Source organism: Dendropsophus ebraccatus, chromosome 8 (genome assembly GCF_027789765.1).
Source record: "Dendropsophus ebraccatus isolate aDenEbr1 chromosome 8, aDenEbr1.pat, whole genome shotgun sequence".
NCBI classification, from domain to species: domain Eukaryota; kingdom Metazoa; phylum Chordata; class Amphibia; order Anura; family Hylidae; genus Dendropsophus; species Dendropsophus ebraccatus.
Window position 1 is genome coordinate 11859658 of NC_091461.1, and position 23682 is coordinate 11883339.

General features: G+C 44.5%; 1 protein-coding gene across 5 annotated transcripts in view; it reads left to right on the forward strand.

Annotated features, from left to right (window-relative positions):
- LOC138799057 (VPS10 domain-containing receptor SorCS1-like) overlaps nt 1-23682 on the forward strand; it is a 473569-nt gene that overhangs the window by 441705 nt on the left and 8182 nt on the right. For all 5 annotated transcript variants that reach the window (XM_069979808.1, XM_069979809.1, XM_069979810.1 and 2 more), the window contains exon 24: nt 11914-12013. In XM_069979808.1, coding sequence (XP_069835909.1) covers nt 11914-12013 — 100 coding nt within the window. The remainder of the gene's footprint in view (nt 1-11913; nt 12014-23682) is intronic.

Here is a 23682-nt window from a genome sequence, read left to right on the forward strand (position 1 = left end):
TATACACAGTATAAATTTAATAAGCCAGGAACTCCCCATAATAAGTGAAGTGACCCTTACTTAGACAGCTATTTGGGGACTTGTACCCTGCTCTGTATACAGCCTGCCCCCTACTCTGTACTAACAAAAGACAAAAACCCTGAAACATCTGTGTACAGATAGGTCAGTCCTTCCTCTGAGGAAGTATTCTGGCTTGTCTTATCACATCCCTAGTAATGTTCCAAGGCTTCTTAAAGGAGCATTAACATTGACTTGAAGGGAAAGCTACCTCCAAAAGGTAGCATAAGAGAGCTGCTTTGCATATTCTTTTCCCCAGAATCCTCTGTGGACCATGAATGGTCTATAAGTCTCCACACTCCTTCTCAAGGTTAAACATTACCCCATCAAGGTTGGATTTGAAGCATAGAAACTAGCTGGACATATTTTTGGATTCATTTGCATGCATATATTTTATACACACACTTTCAGAGATATTTCTTTCAATGTTCATCAGGCACAGCGCCGGACAGTCTGTTGTGGCTAAGCCTGGTACTGCAGCATAGTTTTATTTATTTAATTAGAACTAAGCTACATTGAATGACTGTTCCAGATGGTATTACCAAATGTATGACACTGTGTCTAAGTAATAGAGGTGACTATGATGTTGATAACAGCAGTCCTTCAACTGGTAGGTGCTCTAATAGTCCAACCCTTGTTAATCATGGATAGGCCATCACTATGACATTTTTTTCAACAGTCCCAGGTTGTGTAGTACAATCCTAAATGGGAACTTTTTAAATCAACTGGTACCAGGAAGTTATCCAGATTTGTAAATGACTTCTATATAAAAATCACTAGTTTTACAGTACTTATCAGCTGTTGTATGCCATGCAGGAAGTGGTGTATTCTCTCCAGTCTGACACAGTGCTCTCTACTGCCACCTCTGTCCATGTCAGGAACTGTCCAGAGTAGCAGCAAATCCCTATAGAAAACTTCTTCTTCTTCTGTGGACAGTTCCTGACATGGACAGAGGTGGCAGCAGAGAGCACTGGGTCTAACTGGAAAGAATCCACCACTTCCTGCAGGACATCCAGTAGCTTATAAGTACTGGAAGACTTGGAATTTTGAAATGGAAGTAATTTACAAATCTCCATAACTTTCTGGTACCAGTTGATCGATTTTATTTTTTACCATAGTGCCCCTTTAAGAACTGGACCTCAAAAGGGTCCCGGTTTATCCAAAATGTGCCACTTTTGTGAATCCCCGCTTAGTTTGGGTGCATTCCCAGGCTGGAGCCTTACCTATTGGCAACCACTATATTATATTCTCAGAAACCCCCTTTAAATGTTTACTCTACCTCCAACATGAGGCTATTCTTGCACCCTGTTGTAACTCCGGCCATTATTGGTAGATGTTGTATGGACAATTTATTAGTAATTCTATAGGGAATAAAAAACAGATAAGACATGGTACTTACCGTGATGAGATGTGCCAAGTGACAGCCTCATATCTCCTACGTCTGACACACTCAGCACTACTACTTCTGTGTATCCAGAAGGTCTTGTGTTTAAAGCTTCATGAGGAGCCAGTCTTCATGCGGAGCTGAAGGGACTCAGGTCAGTCAAGCTAATTCTTGATGGCTCTTGTTCTGCATGGAACAGAAAGTCCTCTGATCCAAAGTTGCTGACGAGCCGCTGTCATCCTCCTCACCTGCACACTACAGAACTAAGAATACTCGGCCTCGGCTGTATTTTAAATCAGGTCTCGAGAAATAATTGATAAGACCTTTCACTGGAGGCGGCCTTGATCAAAACATACACTTGCATTTTCGTTGTGACTAGAACCTGAGCTGCCATGATCTCTGATGGATGTGCCTGGGGAACCGCGCTCAGACTGATATGAAAATTTTCTGGCCATGGGTGTACGAGACAGAAAGACATATCTGGAATTTCAGGAAATAAATCGTATTCATCTCAGGGAGGATGCATGTGTTCTTGGTACGTAACCGGTTCTTAGAACTGACTAAAAGAATCTGACGTTCTTAAGATATCCTTGGATTTCAACACGTCCGCTCATTTATTTCTGTACATCCCTCTCCTATACTTATGGCTCTACTAGGCATTGCTCCCACCTAGCCAGGATCCTACTCCACACTGATGAGGGGCAACACCCTGAAACAGCTGTATGTGGATGGATACTTGGCCTTGGTTTTTCCCTTGTCATTACATTGACTTATAGGGCCACTTAATAAGGTGGTTTCCTTACAGGAGCCACCCCTTTGCTGGGTCCTTCCCGGAGGGATATCTGGCTAGTCCTGTTTTTCGAGGCTCTTCGATGAGGCTCCATGGGCTCTTCTTTTGCATATTCATGTATCCTAGGGGGCAATGCACCTAGGATTTCACTGCATTGAGCGCTTCCTCTCTGAGCCGGCAGTGTTAGAGTTTGGCTGGTCTCCCTGAGAGCAGTGATCTGTCTCTCCTATACTTACATTTAAATCACCAAATTCAGGACATTTAAACCCTGTCCTGGAAACGCCTATAAAGTCACCCAAACCGCCCACTTCTAGGTGGGATTTCAATAAACCCTTTCATTTCTGTAATGGAGACTGTTAGCTAGTGTATTGCGAACTCTTGGCCATAAGCTAATGTTTATGGTAGGTTCAGGAACAGATGTCAGATAACAGAGCAGTAATAAGTATATGGTGATAAACGTTTGAGGTAGAATTCAAAAATGGTCATTCTAAAAATTCTGAAAAAAAAAAAAAAAAAAAAGATTCTGAAATATTGAAAGGATTTTCCAGCATTTTTGAAAGGGGTACAAAATAAGTTTTCTTTCAAATCAGCTGTCAGAAAGTTATTGAGATTTTCCATGGGGATTTGCTACTGCTCTGGACAGTTCTTGACATGGACAGTTCTTGACATGGACAGAGGTGGCAGCAGAGAGGACTGTGTCATGCTTGAAAGAATACACCACTTCCTGCAGGACATACAACAGCTGATAAGTACTGCAAGAGTTAAGATTTTTAAATAGAAGTAAAGTTCAAATCTATATAACTTTCTGACACCAGTTCATTTGAAAGAAAATAAATGTTACCGGAGCATCCCGGTTGGCAAAAAAATAAAAAAAATCTGCAAAATTCACCAGCTCCCTTTTCCTCCAGGAATACCTCCAGGAAACTGCGCAGAATTGAGATTTGTTCATTCCTAATGCTGTATTGTCTTGAAATAAACCTGATACACAAGAGAAGATTTACGAGATCTGTGAGAGATGATCGTCGGGCAAAAGAATGTTTCTTGGAACTCTTGTTCCCAATAAGGGGCCCTTATAAAAGGGCCAATGTTCAGCCAATGAATGAGCAAACAATCTCTTACAAGTTATGTCGTAGTGATAAGGATAAACTTAAAGGGGTACTAAAGAAAATGTAATCTTGTTGAGTTCCTACCCATAATCTAAGCTTTCATGTAATAGGTTTCTATTACATAAATTGGTCCTTTATTTGCAGTACATCCTTACTCCCTGAAGCTGAAGAAAATCCTCACTTCTGGTTCACCTGGTCAACTCTGTCATTTTGGGAAACAACAACACTGTGACAGCCACCTGAGCAGTATAGGGAAAAGGAAACACAGTTGTTTCATCTCTCTCTCTCTCTTTGTAATCTCTTTATGTATAAAGATAGATAGATAGATAGATAGATAGATAGATAGATAGATAGATAGATAGAACAGCGCTCGTTCACAGTTTGACTCGGGCCATGTAATACTTTAGGCCTTAAGACAAGATTAGAATATCTGCGCTGCTGTCTTATTCCTACACAAATTAGATCTTCTCCAGAAGGAAGGGAATTGTCTCCCCAGTGCCTCCTGTAAATAGCTTCCCTGTATGTAAATGTCCAACCCATAAAATATTCTTGAAACATGGCTACGGATATCAGCCAAGCTAGAATCACTTCCAAAAGGAAGAAGCCGCCATCCATAGACAGTTGTTTCAGGGTACCTGCCCATCATCAGTACAGAGAAGGACACTTGTTGGTGGAGGGAGAGGCCATGGACTTAGCCCTTTCTCTTTGTCTATAGATGGGTCTTCTTTAGGATTGAGCGGACCTGTCAAACTGTTTGGGTCGGACAGCGTTCTCCGGACCCAAATGCTCATCATTTGTTTCCCTGCAGCTTCAGAAGTTAGATGGCTCTCTAGTCGTGGAAAACATGGATACTGCAATAGACCCTTAGCTGTATCCATGTTTTACTGGCAGCCATAGGGCTGCATCCAACTTCTGCAGCCTTGGGAAATCAAATGTCAAACATTTGGGTCCGGAGAACATTGCCCGACCCAAACAGTTTGACAGATCTGCTCAACACTAGACTTTGTCCTTTGGGGAAGATTCTGGTTTGACTTATAATCTCTAGTCATGGCAACCACGCCTTCAATCCACTCTATCCAATCACAGGTAAGTAGGGGCAGGTCATCCACCACAAGGGCCAGATAATAAAATTTAATTTACAAAACAATAAATGACACAAAAGGATAAAAGCACAACGTGTTTCCAGGGTGGGCTGGCCTCTTCCTCAGGTGTAAGCACATGCACCTGAGGAAGTGGCCAGTCTGGCCTAGAAACATGTTGTGCTTTTACCCCTTTATGTATTTTATTGTTTTGTTAACTAAATATTATATTCCATATTATCTGGATGACCACAAGCATTACACAATATATCCGTTCTACCTGGAAGGCCCCTTCATCCCCAGTATAATTCACACACAGTAGAGAATTAGCAGGTACCATCATGTTAACTTGAGCATACTATGAGAGTTGGCAAAGCGTCAGGATCACATTAGATGACACAATATCCGTTCCTCCTAAATAAATTGTCTGAATTCTCATGACGACCGGCTCAGACATCACCGCGGCCGCTCTTGCTGTATGTAAGGCAATAAGACGAGAGAAGTCATTTTATATCATGATTATATTCCAGCACCTATCAATTGTGTAAAATACAATTCAAAGCTGCATGCAAGGACGTGGAGGCAGATCCCTCCTGGCCCGGCTTGAATATTATATTCCTGAGAAATCTTTTCCTTATGTAATCCCTAAGTCTCAGCAGTCATAAAGAAAGAGAACAGATAGCAAGTGCTCATCACCAAGAGGGATAAGCAACGATAGAAAATGCATGGCAGTCGTCTGGCCGTCAGCTTCACTCAATCATCTTACTTTTGTGCATTGGACCTCACCATGGACGTGGTTATATAGCGGCCACAAGATTATAGAGGCCTATATTGTACCTTGTGATTCTGCACATTTTAAATGGAGGAAAAGTTTTTTATTTATTTTTTTTATTTGCAGTGCATTCTGTGAAATCAAGCTTCACTGCATTCTGGATCTCCTAGGATGCTATGTGGCTAGGAGCTAGAAAGATAACTTGGACACCAATGCAAAACTATAAGAATTTCTAGCCCCAGTACCTTCAGAAGTGAAGCTCCTTTCAGGCCCCCTTAGGCTCCATTACCCAGGTGTGATTGCATTTTCTGCCCTCCCAATTCACTTGTTTGGGCAATAACTTTCTCTCCCAATCCCATCATTAACATACGTGCATGGGTTTGCAATGAAGGAACCAAAAGGAGACGACAAGTTGAATTCCAACTCGCCAACCCTTCCCCACCCTGATATCTGCTGTCGAGCATTACAGGGTTGAACAATGCTGCCCAACATGGCCGGGTTTACACTTTACACTAAATGAATAGACACGTGTAATAGATAATAACATGCAAGCATGAGGTCTCCCACAGACCTTGTACCAAACCTTCTCATATGTCACTATCCTTACCTACCAACCCTTCTCCTATGTCACTATCCTTACCTACCAACCCTTCTCCTATGTCACTATCCTTACCTACCAAACCTTCTCCTATGTCACTATCCTTACCTACCAACCCTTCTCCTATGTCACTATCCTTACCTACCAACCCTTCTCCTATGTCACTATCCTTACCTACCAACCCTTCTCCTATGTCACTATCCTTACCTACCAAAACTTCTCCTGTCACTATCCTTACCTACCAACCCTTTTCCTATGTCACTATCCTTACCTACCAACCCTTTTCCTATGCTTCTATCCTTACCCACCAACCCTTCTCCTATGTCACTATCCTTACCTACCAAATCTTTCCCTATGTCACTATCCTTACCTACCAACCCTTTTCCTATGTCACTATCCTTACCTATCACACCTTCTCCTATATCACTGTCCTTACCCACCAACCCTTCTCCTATGCTTCTATCCTTACCTACCAAACCTTCTCCTATGTCACTATCCTTACCTACCAAATCTTTCCCTATGTCACTATCCTTACCTACCAACCCTTTTCCTATGTCACTATCCTTACCTACCAAACCTTCTCCTATGTCACTATCCTTACCTACAAAACCTTCTCCTATATCACTGTCCTTACCCACCAACCCTTCTCCTATGCTTCTATCCTTACCTACCAACCCTTTTCCTATGTCACTATCCTTACCTACCAAACCTTCTCCTATGTCACTATCCTTACCTACCAAACCTTCTCCTATGTCACTGTCCTTACCCACCAACCCTTCTCCTATGCTACTATCCTTACCTACAAAATCTTTCCCTATGTCACTATCCTTACCTACCAAACCTTTTCCTATGTCACTATTCTTACCTACCAAACCTTCTCCTATGTCACTATCCTTACCTACCATCCCTTCTCCTATGTCACTGTCCTTACCTACCAACCCTTCTCCTATGTCACTATCCTTACCTACCAACCCTTCTCCTATGTCACTATCCTTACCTACCAACCCTTCTCCTATGTCACTATCCTTACCTACCATCCCTTCTCCTATGTCACTGTCCTTACCTACCAACCCTTCTCCTATGTCACTATCCTTACCTACCAAACCTTCTACTATGTCACTATCCTTACCTACCAACCCTTCTCCTATGTCACTATCCTTACCTACCAACCCTTCTTCTATGTCACTATCCTTACCTACTAAACCTTCTCCTATGTCACTATCCTTACTTACCAACCCTTTTCCTATGTCACTATCCTTACCTACCATCCCTTCTCCTATGTCACTACCCTTACCTACCAACCCTTCTCCTATGTCACTATCCTTACCTACCAAACCTTCTCCATTGTCACTATCCTTACCTACCAACCCTTCTCCTATGTCACTCACAAACATATTAAATAAAACAAGACCCAGAACAGACCCCTGTGGCCACCACTTGTCTCTGCTCAGAACTTTGAATAATATCTGCATGTAGTTGCCATCTAATTAATATGTGGGACCACAGAACAAATACCCAGCCTTACCTTGGCGAGATGGCACATTAACCTATGCTGCATCTACATCATGATATCCCTACACTCCATATACTGTGCATCTTCATCATAAAATAGCATGACGAATAAGTACAAGAAACTCTTTCCCCCCGTATAATAGGTGCGCGTGATGAAGGACAAATCTCGGGATGTTTCTCTGAGCTCCGAAATAATTACTGCTGAAATTGGACACGTTCCACATCTGCAATAAAACATTATCTAATTTGTTATGCTGCTTTTAATATCTTCGACCTAGATCCTGCTTAATAAGAAAATCCAAACGCACTAGTGAATCAGGTGTGGGACCATGGATTAGGGTCTCTCTGGGCCCATTCTGGCAAAATCACCGAAGGTTTAAATGCTGAGTTGGCTCTTGTAAGTTGACTCCGCCGCAACCGCTGACCTAAATCAAACTTAAGTGTCTATCACTAATCACGGGAATATTAATCTTTCTCGCTAATTAGATGTTACTATTCATTTCTTGTCCTTGGTGAAAAATGACTCATGAAAAATGAGCCCTATTACAGGATTATTCCTTCTCCTGACAACACATTTAATTCTGAAGATGAAGAAGAGTTAGTGGTGGAACCAAAAATAGTCCCGAGTGCTAATTATTTCTATAGGACTTCAACCCTTAGAGAAGATCAAAAGTTCAAGTGTGTGATGCGCCAAATATTTTGCCCCCTAATTGTTCAGGAACCTTTAAAATGTTCAACCGGAAAGTTATATCATAAATTATTTAGCAGTTTACGAAATAAAAAAAACTTTTTAGTTTCAGAAAAAAAAACCTCTTAATAGAGCACCTAGGAATACCTACAGTACTATCATTACAAGGACTGGAAGAAATAAAACTGAACTGACATCCTACCGCAGTATCAACTATACTGACCCACCTGCAGAGGAGCTACTGTACCATCAGCTTCAAGTTAAAGGAGAAGTCTTAAAGCAGGGGTGGGGGGGGACATCATAACCATCACTACTTACCTGTCCCCGTGCCTTTCCAGCACTGGATTACCACTCCAGGACCCCTGCCGAGCTCCAGGATCTTCTTCTCAGCCGACGTCACAACCTGGCTGATTGACAGCTAACTTAGCCAGCCAGTGACTGGGGCAGGACACAGCTCCACTCACTGATTGGCTGAGTGGCCTGTCCTTCAGCCCAGAACAGCATTTTTCCTCGAGTCATGACGCCATCACAACTCAGGGCAAAATGAGTGCTTGCTCAGCTATTCCCTTTCCTGGCTAGACAATTTTCCTTTTCCCCCTCATATTCCCCCTCAGGAAAGACAGGACACAGTCTTGAGTAAACCTTCTTAAAGGACAACTCCAGGCAAAATGTATTTTTTAATATGTTATTACATAAGCAAAGTAGTGCAGCCGCACTACAAGTGCCAGTGGGTCTTTAGGGGGTGGGGGTGTTCAATGGGGGCTGCTGGCGTGGGGGGAGGCAGCTGAATGGGGGCATTTGCACCACAAGTTCCAGGAGCCCTTTCCTATGTGCCGTGGATGGGGCTGCTGGCACTTGTGATATAGTTATTCTTACAATGTCATTTCTCTATACACTGCGCCCCCTGCTGGACACTTCATAGGAATTACAACTGGTTCGCGAAGTTAAATTTTTTTAGGAGAATTGAAGCCTGCCTGATCTACCAAATTGAGGGAAATAGCACTTTATGTGCATTTCACATAATTAGTGTATATAAGAAATTTTCTAACTTTCTTTATGTAATAACATATTAAAAAATAAATTTTGCCTGGACTTCTCCTTTAAATGCTACATGGTGCCACAATCACCACAATAGACCCATAGCTGACACACGTTAGCTAATGGAAGTGGATGTAGACTTTGCTGGTTGATTTATGTATACTGAACAAAAGCTACACTCCCTCCTTTCACATGGCCTAAGAGACAGACACTGGGTTCCTGTCTGTACCTTTCTCCCCTGCTTATTGGACTAACATGCTGGATTCTTTACTGCTATTACTCCTCTGTCCTCTAGGGGGTGCATGGGCCCACCTAAAGGCATAGCCAGATGCCACCCACAGAGGAACCAATCTTGAAGAGCAACCTGTACCCTTGAGCAGCAAAATCCACCTTGTGCATCCTTGAGTGGAGTCAAAGGTGAAGACCTAGAGGGTAGTTGAACTCCATTGTGAATGTGGCTCAAAGCCAAACTAATAGGGTAATACAGTAGGACCACACCCGCTGCTTTGTAACAGACATTCATATACCCTTCCAGATATACCTTTTAGTAAATTAATAAAACCTTTTAAATTTGACTGAATTTGTGATGGTTGTTGGCCATCCATTGTACGGGTCTTCCTAATAGCCTTTAGTAAACACAGCGCAAGGGGTTAATGTCATTGTCTTTTTTTTTTGTCTTCTGGAGTTTTCTGTATTTTATGCTTTTTTGCAACTTAGATTTTTACTATTTTCCACAATTTATTTTACTGAATTATATAAAAACTAAGAGAAATACTTTGACAAGCAAAACAAAAAAGCTGCAGCCGCTACCACTCTTCCTTCAGGTCCCCATGGACGTGTTCCAGCAGATGGATAGATTTGTCTCACACAAGACAAATAAAATCATGCTTGTGAGTTTGCATAATCACATTTAACATTTTATGCCATTTGCTGAACATCATAATCCACAGATGTCAAGAAAAACAACTCTGCTTTATGTCAGACAGATGTGCACCAAACCCCTCTCTACCTGCAGCTACCCACAGGGTCGACATTTCCAGTGTTATGTTTTCTGTAAACCGTTCGTGGAAGAAATGATGAGTTTGATCAAGGTCGGCATCTCCTTTGGGTTACTTTGTTCTTCTTGTTACTTGGATTAATTTCAAGCATTTCTACTGTTCACATATTAGCTTTACTGTATAGTATGGGACAGATTGAGCAGAGTCATCTCATGATCATTTTAAAGAACAGGCAAGTTGTTGCCCCATACTATTGTACTGCCAAATGCCTAGATAAGGTAGGATAGTAACAATGTACACAGATAAATCACTCCCTGGTCTCTGATATATGTTTTTTGCTGCATTTGCTGCAATTTGTGCTATTTTCCAGTTTGATAAAATCCCAGAAACATAGACTAGTGTCAGCAGAAAAATCCCCCCATCTAGTCTGCCCTTATATTATTTCCTTTCTTATTATCTTAGGATAGATATGTGTTTATCCCAAGCATCCCAAGCAGCTTTACATTTAGTTATTGTAGATTTACCAATTACATCTGCTGGAAGTTCCAAGTATCTACTACGCTTCGGGTATCCATGGATACGGCCATGCCAGATCGGTTCTGTGCACAAGCCTCATTCTGATGCAGTAGGGCTTGTGGATGGAATCAGTCCGGCATGGTCATATCCATGGACATCTAACTTTTGGCCGCAGAATGGATTTCATGCAGATCGGGTCAGTGTACTTAATGACAGGTACACTTTAAGCTATCCAAATTCGAAAACTGTTGGCCAAACCCACCACTTTCAGTGGGAATGGACAACAGCCTAATGTGTTTGGTGGCTTCCAGACTCTATATAGATATGTTTCCATTGAAGTCATCTTTCTCCCCTCACTCCATTGAAAACACATACACACTTGGCTAAGCGATCACAGTGTATGGATCAATTGGGTGGGATAACTAAGACCCCCCCTTCACAATATATCCGGATTTCTTATCAATAAATCCTGAAGGTTGTCCATGTCAAAAAATAGGCCCAGAAATTATAGGACCTTTTCAAATTGTTCATAATTCCGGCACGAACACCCCATAAAACCCTATGGAGGCATCCAGAATTCCGGACAGTTGCAGTACCAGCAACCAGGCAAGTGCCGCCAGGTGCTGATGCTTGCCCATTCCTAATCAGAGAACATACAGTTAAATGTGGCACTATGATTGCTCTATGGGCAAGAGGAAACTATCTAGATTGTGAGCGCAAAACGGTTGTACCCCGATCACCTGTCAGGGGTTAATACCTTACTTTTAACTAAATAAAGTTTTTCAAGTCTACAAGTTCGGTGAGTGCCGCAATTCCTTCTTGTGAAGCGTACCATTGGACTTACAGTATACTGCTGTGCAACAACATAAGACTTTGGGTCAGGAGCCAATTGGTGTCTCCACACCGTCGAATGGCAAAACAATTGTTCAACTGGTAGTGCCGAGATTTCCTTACCTGTACTCCACTGTATTTTTTCCCCCTTCGTTTTTATAGTCAGGAAACACTGTGATTTTCTGAAGCCTCCTATAAGGATTCCTGATCATTGTTTCCTGACCGTAAAATTTCGACAGAAGTGAGGAGGTGGTCTTCAGCCGTTTAAGGCCGGGTTCAAACAACGTAAAAAACGCGGCCGTATTTCATAACAACGACAGTAGTTGCACAATCAACGGCCGTTATTACACAAATAAGTAGTTGCTCATCTACGGCCGCTGTTATGAAATACGGCCGTGTTTTTTACGTAGTGTGAACCCGGCCTAAAGATGTATGGACAGCTATGGAGAATGCCAGTTTTGTTTGTGTAATCTAAATTTCCTCCAACATCTGCACTAATTTCTTCTGTGTTTTAACCTCTGGTCTTATTATTGTGTTTTCTTAGATTTGTGATCTTTTCATCAACAAGCTCAACCAAGAGATGGTTCATTTCGAGCTGAAGCCTGGAGTCCGCATCATGGTCCATGCCGCCCATTTAACAGCAGGTAATAGGAACGCGTCAAGAAGAACCTTCTCACCTTTCATCATAATGAATGTTGTTAGTATTGATGAGCTGTGTGGACTGGGTGTAAGTTATGATAATCTTTGTGTTATGTAACCTACCATTATTATTTTTTATGATTACTTCTATGAGGCGGAAAAAAAGAGAGTAAAAAATTGACTTAATAAAACACATCAATTCATTATGGACACATAATACTGATCAACAACCATTTAATGATTGATGAGAAAGCTTCCCGTGTCTGGTCTGGTAATACTCCTGTAGGTGAAGTATAAGGCTTCATTATCTCTGAAAGCAACGACTTCTTAAAACCAATGCACTTTTGTTGTGTCAGACTCCTTAGGGGTCTGTAAAAACTTCTGTGTGTATGAAATCAGCATATAGGGGCTTAGTGAGACCACAATGACTTTATTGGATTCTGCACTCAACTCAATATTTGTGCAGGAGTCGTAAAGCGTGTTTTTTTTTTTTTTTTTTTTAAATAGGGGGAGTGTTACCTGTGGCTACACAATTTCGATGCAAAGACAGAGAAGTTGTACTATTTATACTGACATCATTTATAGGGCTAGAGAATGAGGACTTACTGTTTGTTCCTATATCGTGTACCATCTGAGACAGGGAGGTAGCACTATCTGACTTATGTCATGTATAGTAAGACAGAGGGAGCATTCATCATTTATAGTAAGACACAGGGAGACAGTATTATCTGTGCCTCCAGTATTTACAGTGAGACACAGGGAGGCAGTATTATCTATGCCACCATAATTTATAGTAAGAAACAGGTAGATAGTATTATCTGTGCCATCATAAATTATAGTAAGAAACAGGGAGATAGTATTATCTGTGCCTCCAGTATTTACAGTGAGAAACAGGAAGACAGTATTATCTATGCCACCATCAATTATAGTAAGAAACAGGGAGATAGTATTATCTGTGACTTCATTATTTATAGCAAGAAACAGGGCGACAGTATTATCTGTGCCGCCATTATTAATTGTGGGAAGCGAGGGGACAGTATTAGCTCTACCTCCATCATTGAAAGGACAATAGAAGAACCAAATGTGCCTATATAATATACAGGGGATGGTTGGAGGCAGTATTATATTTGCTTATTTATAGCTAGGAAAGCTAGTGAGGCAGCAATATCCATCCCTGCACTATTTATAGGAGAGATAAGGAGGAAGTACTATCTGTGCATACATCATTTATATTAAGAGACATAAACTAAAGCAGTACAGTCTGATATAAAGGGAGTTTGCACTAACTTTGTTAATCCTATTTTGTATGGTGTCTGTGCCATACTGTGTGATATTGGGTGACAGTGATACTGTAAGTATATATTGTATATTGAATGGACAGCCAGATCGTTGACTGCCACAGAGTAGAGAGCTGTTTTTGAGAGATGTCCCCTATGTCTCATAGAAGGAGAATAGGGACGGACCGCAGATGGTTCAGTGATTTATACCTTATAATTTGATCCATACAATATCAGGTCAAGTATCCATTGTAAATCTTATTAATTACGTCTATGGCCAAACCGAGATGAAGATATTTTGTCCAAGGTTGTCATTGACTTTTGACAAGGATGAAGCGGTCTTATATGAACGCCTTCTTTACATTGAATCCCAAGTATCTAACCTTGGAAATCCTAAGTGTCTATAGAAGCCTTGATGCCTAGATTTGTGCTTTCAAGTGTGTTTTATGGTGGTAGAAGAAACCCTAAGACGCTGTGACCTCAGCCGTTCTGGAATCTACACGTTAAGCCACAAACAAGGTCTGGTATTTGGTAATTCTCCGGCTATGAGTAGAGGCTGCTAAGCTGATAATAATGCCGGCTTTGTTGGATTCTGTAGTTTCCCGGTGTACACATTATTATCTGAAATGTCATGAAAAAGACGTATCGCAAATCCACAAAGATAGCTCGTGACCATGGACAGATGGGACCATGACTTATGGTATAAAAGGGGATAAGGCAGGTGGGAGGTAGAGGGTTATCAGGGCTGGAATAACATATTTATCGGTCCAGTACAAAAAGTGTACCCCCCCCCCTTCATATCTAGTGTCTCAGATGCCCTCATACAGCACCTGAGCTCCAGATACCAACTAGAAGCCTCCCACACCATGCTAGTCCCGGATACCAACTATAAGTCTCCTTCTCCTGCAGATGCCCCAAATGTAGCACCCCATAGATACCCCCATACAGCATCTCAACTCCACATACCATCTATAAGCCTCCAACAGATGCCCCCTAACAATAGTGTCCCCAACAGATGCCCCCTTACAGTACATCACTTCTAGCTACCTAGTATAGTGCCTACCACAGATTACCCATACTAGAGTGCTCTTCATTGTACAGCACCTCAGACAACAACTATAAGACATTAAAGATGCCCCCATACAACACATTAGCCCTAGATACCAATTGGATTGTCTATACAGATGTCTATACTGCCCCACAGCCTCATACCCACCAGAAGTCCTCGCACAGATAACTCCATTCAGAACCTCAGCTCATGAAACCAACTAGAGTGATTTCTACAGATTCTTCCACGTAACATCACAGTTCCAGATACAGTATGTAAGAGAAGTCCTCCTACTGATCCTCTGAAACAGTACAGTACAGATGCCCCATACAGTGCCTCCTACAGATCCCACATACAGTGCCTCCTACATATCCCCCCATACAGTGCCTCCTACAGATCCCCCATACAGTGCCTCCTACAGATCCCACATACAGTGCCTCCTACATATCCCCCCATACAGTGCCTCCTACAGAACCCCCCCCATACAGTGCCTCCTACAGATCCCACATACAGTGCCTCCTACTGATCCCCCATACAGTGTCTCCTACAGATCACCAATACAGTGCCTCCTACTGATCCCCCATACAGTGCCTCCTACTGATCCCTCATACAGTGCCTCCTACTGATCCCCCATACAGTGCCTCCTACTGATCCCTCAAACAGTGCCTACTACTGATCCCCCATACAGTGCCTCCTACAGATCACCAATACAGTGCCTCCTACTGATCCCCCATACAGTGCCTCCTACTGATCCCTCATACAGTGCCTCCTACTGATCCCCCATACAGTATCTCCTACAGATCCCACATACAGTGCCTCCTACAGATCCCCAAATACATTGCTTTATACAGATCCCCCATACAGTGCCTCCTACAGATCACCCATACAGTGCCTCTTACAGATCCCCCTTATACAGTGCCTCCTACAGATCCCCCCTATAGATTGCCTCCTACAGATCCCCCTTATACAGTGCCTCCTACAGATCCCCCCTATAGATTGCCTCCTAAAGATCCCCCATACAGTGCCTCCTACAGATCCCCCGTACAGTGCCTCCTACAGATCCCCCATATAGTGCCTCCTACAGATCCCCCATATAGTGCCTCCTACAGATCCCCCATACAGTGCCTCCTACTGATTCCCCCATACAGTGCCTCCTACAGATCCCCCATACAGTGCTTCCTACAGATCCACCATACAGTGCCTCCTACAGATCCCCCATACAGTGCCTCCTACTGATCCCCCCCCATACAGTGCCTCCTACAGATCCCCATACAGTGCCTCCTACAGATCCCCCCCATACAGTGCCTCCTACTGATCCCCCCCATACAGTGCCTCCTGCAGATCCCTCCCCTCTACAGTGCCTCCTACAGATCCCCCATACAGTGCCTCCTAAAGATCCCCCATACAGCGCCTCCTACAGATCCCCTATACAGTGCCTCCTACAGATCCCCCCCATACAGTGCCTCCTATAGATCCCCCATACAGTGCCTCCTACAGATCCCCCATACAGTGTCTCCTACAGATCCCCCATACATTGCCTCCTACAGATCCCCCATACAGTGCCTCCTACAGATCCCACATACAGTGACTCCTACAGATCCCCCATACATTGCTTCCTACAGATCCCACATACAGTGACTCCTACAGACCCCCCATACATTGCTTCCTACAGATCCCCCATACATTGCCTCCTACAGATCCCACATACAGTGCTTCCTTCAGATCCCCCCCATACAGTGCGTCTGACAGATTCCCCATACAGTGCTTCCTACAGATCCCCAAAGTGTGTCCTACAGATCTCCCATACAGTGCCTCCTACAGATCCCACATACAGTGACTCCTACAGATCCCCCATACATTGCTTCCTACAGATCCCCCATACATTGCCTCCTACAGATCCCACATACATTGCTTCCTTCAGATCCCCCCCTTACAGTACCTCCTACAGATCCCCTATACAGTGCTTCCTACAGATCCCCCATACAGTGCCTCCTACAGATCCCACATACAGTGCCTCCTACAGATCCCCCCATACAGTGCCTCTTACAGATCCCCCCATACAGTACCTCCTACAGATTCCCCATACGGTGCCTCCTACAGATCCCCCCATACAGTGCTTCCTATAGATCCCCCATACAGTGCCTCCTACAGATCCCCCATACAGTGCCTCCTACAGATCACCCATACAGTACCTCCTACAGAACCCCCCATACAGTGCCTCCTACAGATCCCACTATACAGTGCCTCCTACAGATCACTCATACAGTGCCTCCTACAGATCCCCCCCATACAGTACCTCCTACAGATCCCCTATACAGTGCTTCCTACAGATCCCCCATACAGTGCCTCTTACAGATCCCCCATACAGTACCTCCTACAGATCCCCCCATACAGTGCTTCCTATAGATCCCCCATACAGTGCCTCCTACAGATCCCCCATACAGTGCCTCCTACAGATCCCCCTATACAGTGCCTCCTACAGATCCCCCATACAGTGCCTCCTACAGATCCCCCTATACAGTGCCCCCTACAGATCACCCATACATTGCTTCCTACAGATCCCCCATACATTGCCTCTTACAGATCACCCATACAGTGCCTCCTACAGATCCCCCATACAGTGCCTCTTACAGATCACCCATACAGTGCCTCCTACAGATCCCCCATACAGTGCCTCCTACAGATCCCCCTATACAGTGCCTCCTACAGGTCCCCCATACAATGCCTCCTACAGGTCCCCCATACAGTGCCTCCTACAGATCACCCATACAGTGCCTCCTACAGATCACCCATACAGTGCCTCTTACAGATCCCCCCATACAGTACCTCCTACAGAACCCCCATACAGTGCCTCCTACAGATCCCCCCATACAGTGCTTCCTATAGATCCCCCATACAGTGCCTCCTACAGATCCCCCATACAGTGCCTCCTACAGATCACCCATACAGTGCCTCCTACAGATCCCCAAAGTGCGTCCTACAGATCCCCCATACAGTGCCTCCTACAGATCCCACATACAGTGACTCCTACAGATCCCCCATACATTGCTTCCTACAGATCCCCCATACATTGCCTCCTACAGATCCCACATACAGTGCTTCCTTCAGATCCCCCCCTTACAGTACCTCCTACAGATCCCCTATACAGTGCTTCCTACAGATCCCCCATACAGTGCCTCCTACAGATCCCACATACAGTGCCTCCTACAGATCCCCCCATACAGTGCCTCCTACAGATCCCCCCATACAGTGCCTCTTACAGATCCCCCCATACAGTACCTCCTACAGATTCCCCATACGGTGCCTCCTACAGATCCCCCCATACGGTGCTTCCTATAGATCCCCCATACAGTGCCTCCTACAGATCCTTCATACAGTGCCTCCTACAGATCACCCATACAGTACCTCCTACAGAACCCCCCATACAGTGCCTCCTACAGATCCCACTATACAGTGCCTCCTACAGATCACCCATACAGTGCCTCCTACAGATCACCCATACAGTGCCTCTTACAGATCCCCCCATACAGTACCTCCTACAGAACCCCCCATACAGTGCCTCCTACAGATCCCCCCATACAGTGCTTCCTATAGATCCCCCATACAGTGCCTCCTACAGATCCCCCATACAGTGCCTCCTACAGATCACCCATACAGTGCCTCCTACGGATCCCCAAAGTGCGTCCTACAGATCCCCCATACAGTGCCTCCTACAGATCCCACATACAGTGACTCCTACAGATCCCCCATACATTGCTTCCTACAGATCCCCCATACATTGCCTCCTACAGATCCCACATACAGTGCTTCCTTCAGATCCCCCCCTTACAGTACCTCCTACAGATCCCCTATACAGTGCTTCCTACAGATCCCCCATACAGTGCCTCCTACAGATCCCACATACAGTGCCTCCTACAGATCCCCCCATACAGTGCCTCCTACAGATCCCCCCATACAGTGCCTCTTACAGATCCCCCCCATACAGTACCTCCTACAGATTCCCCATACGGTGCCTCCTACAGATCCCCCCATACGGTGCTTCCTATAGATCCCCCATACAGTGCCTCCTACAGATCCTTCATACAGTGCCTCCTACAGATCACCCATACAGTACCTCCTACAGAACCCCCCATACAGTGCCTCCTACAGATCCCACTATACAGTGCCTCCTACAGATCACTCATACAGTGCCTCCTACAGATCCCCCCATACAGTACCTCCTACAGATCCCCTATACAGTGCTTCCTACAGATCCCCCATACAGTGCCTCTTACAGATTCCCCATACAGTACCTCCTACAGATCCCCATACAGTGCCTCCTACAGATCCCCCCATACAGTGCTTCCTATAGATCCCCCATACAGTGCATCCTACAGATCCCCCATACAGTGCCTCCTACAGATCCCCCTATACAGTGCCTCCTACAGATCCCCCATACAGTGCCTCCTACAGATCCCCCTATACAGTGCCTCCTACAGATCACCCATACAGTGCCTCCTACAGATCCCCCATACAGTGCCTCTTACAGATCACCCATACAGTGCCTCCTACAGATCCCCCATACAGTGCCTCCTACAGATCCCCCTATACAGTGCCTCCTACAGATCCCCCATACAGTGCCTCCTACAGATCCCCCTATACAGTGCTTCCTACAGATCCCCCTATACAGTGCCTCCTACAGGTCCCCCATACAGTGCCTCCTACAGGTCCCCCATACAATGCCTCCTACAGGTCCCCCATACAGTGCCTCCTACAGATCACCCATACAGTGCCTCCTACAGATCACCCATACAGTACCTCCTACAGATCACCCATACAGTGCCTCCTACAGATCACCCATACAGTGCCTCCTACAGATCCCCCTATACAGTGCCTCCTACAGGTCCCCCATACAATGCCTCCTACAGATCACCCATACAGTGCCTCCTACAGGTCCCCCATACAATGCCTCCTACAGGTCCCCCATACAGTGCCTCCTACAGATCACCCATACAGTGCCTCCTACAGATCACCCATACAGTACCTCCTACAGATCACCCATACAGTGCCTCCTACAGATCACCCATACAGTGCCTCCTACAGATCCCCCATACAGTGCCTCTTACAGATCACTCATACAGTGCCTCCTACAGATCCCCTATACAGTGCTTCCTACAGATCCCCTATACAGTGCCTACTACAGATGCCCCCCATACAGTACCTCCTACAGATCCCCTATACAGTACCAGAACCAAGAGCTTAATCCTTCTTACCTACAAACAATGTTGGGACAATTTTCTTTGGTTTGGCTAATAATGTACATGAAGAGACATCAGGTTTCTAGACCTGGCCTGAAGCCCTGACGAATTCTAGAATAGCTATGGCTTATTTGATTTCTTTGGACGCATGAAAGAATCTGCCCGTGCATAGCATGGAGTCTATGACACGGGCAGAGACACGCGCGCCCGGTGCAGTCTGCGAGCTGAGAAATCCCCGGTGGAGTTTCGGTCAAAATTACTCAGTGTGCACATACCCTTCTTCAGGAAGGGATGAGGAAAAATGAAAAGTACAGAGCAGATTCTCTACAAGAGTTATTCAGCCCCAAGAGATACTGAGATTTAGGCCTAACTATGCCGGCCCTCTCTAAGGGAGAAGCTGCACTAGACTCTACACGTCTTCCCACTGAGAAGTTGGTCTAGACTATGCTCAATTTCTTTCCCCTTGAATTCCATAAAATAACCCTACACTCTCAGCCACAGATCATAAAAACTTCAGAGCAGTATAATAGGGCCAAGCTATAAAAACAATACAAAAACACCATTAAACCACCAATTGGCACCAATCCATCTTCCCACCAGTGGAATACTGCAAATGTTTCCTTTCACACCAAGAATAAATTGCACCTAATATATCTAGAATACGGACATATCGGGAATAATGGCCATTGATTGCTTTGGCAGCCGTGAAACCCCCACTTACTCTTAACCAGAGTGAACTAGAACCGTGCGCTTCCTCACCCGTAGGAGAACCCGATCCTTACACATGTCAGGTATGTCAAAGCCTTGACATATTTTACTAATATTCTGGTGCCTCTGATCAGATGAAGGCTCCTTGATGCAATAACAGATGTGGTGGAGTCTACAAATAAGAAGGATATTATCCGGGGACGTCTTCTCTATAGAAGGCTGCATGTAGATAAGAAGGTCCACAGTGGGTAGCTGCTTATGTCTTACAAACTCGATTCTTAATAAGATCCTGGGGAATATCAATTCATGTTCTTGCATCCCATTAGCTGGGAAGCAGATGTTCGGCTTGCCCTGTTTGTACATGTGCTGTACATTCCAATTGAGCTTTTCCCAGGGTTCTATTAGTCTGCAGGTAAATGTTTTTGAAGCTTTATTTATGAGCTCTTCCTCATCACATTCACTGTTATCAAAAGATTATAGGAAGCAGGAAGAACTCTACAACCGCATTCTCTTACATGGCCCTCGGCCTTCCGGTCAGTATTTTACTACTCAACGGATTCTTGAACCCTGACGGCCCATTAAGGTTCGAGCTACAGTACCAGACACATTCCTCCATAGGGGTGAATGACTGTGATGGTGTAAGCACCGTGGCCTCTTTCTTGTGATGAGGATGGGAGCCTTACTGATGAAACATCAATGTCTTTATGAAGGGTCTTAAGGGTTCTCAGGGAATTATCTATAGCAGTGTTCAATTGGTGGGAGTCTGACCTGGTAAAATGAATGGTCATGCTCGGTATTGCAGCTTGTCCCATTTAAATGACTATGTACATCCATTCATATGAACAAACCTCTTGATGGTTATCAACATTAAAAGCTATCCAAAGGCTAGACCAAAAGCTGGAAGACTATAGTTGAAGCATGGTCCTAGAGATTGAGCTTGCATCAATCATTGGGGTCCTGCCATAAGGCTAGCTCATTACAGGGTTATTCCACTCATACATAACTTTTGATATGTTGCTGCCCATGGTGAGACTAAGAATTTCTTTCTTTCTTATTATTGCAGCATTACAAAGAAGCTACAATGTTGCAGATAAAGCCTTCCAGGGGCTTGTTTACATCAGTCGTCTCAGAAGGGAGGGGGGAAGAGGGGGAGACAGATAGAATGGCTCACACACATATTTTTGTGTCTTCAGTAGAAAGCAGCAACTCATAACTGGGGAAAGGAGACTGAATAGATAAAAACAAGTATGGAAGGAATTGTTAGTCTTACCATGGGCAGCAACATATATCAAGTTATGTTTGAGTGAAATACCCCTTTAATGGTAAAGTCCCAGACATGTCTATTAAGATTTTTGATAAAAGTAGAATATCAGAAATGTATTTTCAGGGAAGTCATTATATCCAATAGGGCATGGGGCAGCTTGGGGATTCAGTGTAACTCCAAAGGAAAGAAGTCAGTATGCCTCCCTATCAGCAAAACACAACAATCACTGAACTCAGGGAGAACAGTGAAAAAAATCCAATGGAGTACTCGTTTAGGAGCCTCCATTGATTTCCCCCTACAAAATTTAAATATGCAAAGAAGGGTCCGTGGAGCCTCAGTTACGAGTCTCAAAACACGGGAATAGCCAGATATCCCTCTCTCCAGAGAAGGAAGCCCATTGCCAAGGGGTGCCTCCTAGTGGGGAGAGCACCAAACCACCCTGATACGTAGTCCCTCAGGTCCTCACTCTGTTGCGAGCATTGGGACCTAAATAGGGAACCACCAGGGTGGCCCCTGTGAGTCAAAGTCTAACTCTGTGGCGAGTATAACGACATAAGACAAGGGTAACCAAGGCTAGGCATCCATCCACAGACTGCAGTTTCAGGGTATTTTCCCCTCGTCAGTGTGGAGTAGGATTCTGGCTACTGAGGGCAATGAAAAATAGACCAACAAAACACAACAATCACTGAACTCAGGGAGTTATATATATTCCATAACTTAAGTAAAGACTCTAACAAGTAAACAACAAGGTAATGGTCATCACAGATCCCAGTGGTCTGGAAAATGTCTGCAGTCATCTTTTTGATCAGTGTGTCTCAACTCTGGTCTATAAAGGGGTATTGCGTAAAATTGTGTTTGTATCCAACTGTGTTCAGGATGCAGTTACATAGAAAATAAATCCTATACTCACCTTCCTTGCTCCCCTGCTGCTGCTGCTCCCCACTGTGCAAACCTTCTTTGTGTTGTTGACACAAGGGTCTTCCCGCTCAGCCAATCAATGGCCGCAGTGGTCTTCACCAATAACAGGAGTGACAGCAAGGAAAGACATTTTTTTTTTCTGTTCCATAGCACCCTGAGCACAGTTACAGTAGATACCCCCATGTTTCCAGAATTTCTCTAACAATTCATGGATGAAGTAATCATCATCATCATGAGTGTTCTCTTTATAGGATATCCTTAAAACATGACTATTAAATTACACTGGAGGAATACAGTTATACAATGTGGTAATGTACTGAGGTTTTCAAACCTGATGACTTAGAGGGTCTAGGACAGGCACGCACAACTTTTTCTGGTCCGAAGGCCAAACAGTCAGAATTGTCACAATCTGGGGGACATTTACTATTGCTGCACCCTTTGCACACACCAGGGAGTAGGTGCAGATACGTCCCTTCTCCCTGGAGTACGCCTGCCGCATCTACCACTCACCAGATGGGTGGGCGGGGGCTGCGGCCAGGCGGGAGGAGTTGTGGGCTCCTTCCACACTTGATTTACTGTGCTTGCAGGCGTAAATCATGGTAGATATCTACACCTGCTTAAGAGCTAGTGTAGATTTCTGTGTCCTCTGTCCTGCAGGCGCAGGTCAGGCTGAATTCACTAAGAGGGGTGCACCTCTTAGTGAATCCGGTGAGGCAGTTGTGGACGGGGCCTGATTTAAGACCGGCATATGAGCATGCCGGTCTTTATAAATGTCCCCCCCAAAAGTTATTGCATTTAAAACATGGATGCATCTTAAGGTTTCATTTCACGACTCATCAGGAAATGAGGGTCCCTTTCCTACCCATTGAGGTTCCAGAAAGTAAGAGTCCTCTTACACAAGGCGAGTACGTGCCCAATCAAGCCATTCTGAACAGATATCTCTCTGTACAATAAAGACAACGATCCAGCCAAAGAGCCGATCATCGGCTAATCGTTATCTTTCAGCAGTTTGAAACTGGGCTGCCGACTGCAAATCGCTTTGTGCAATAGGAGGTGCGCAGACGGCGTCTTATAAAACAGTATATAGAAAATAACAAAGTAATACTTACATGTCCACGCTCCCCGGTGTCCTTCTGGCTTTCTCCCTTTCATCATAGCCACTGCTGAAGCTTCTGAGGCTGCCTCTGAAGTGACAGGCCGCTCAACCAGTCACTGGTCACGA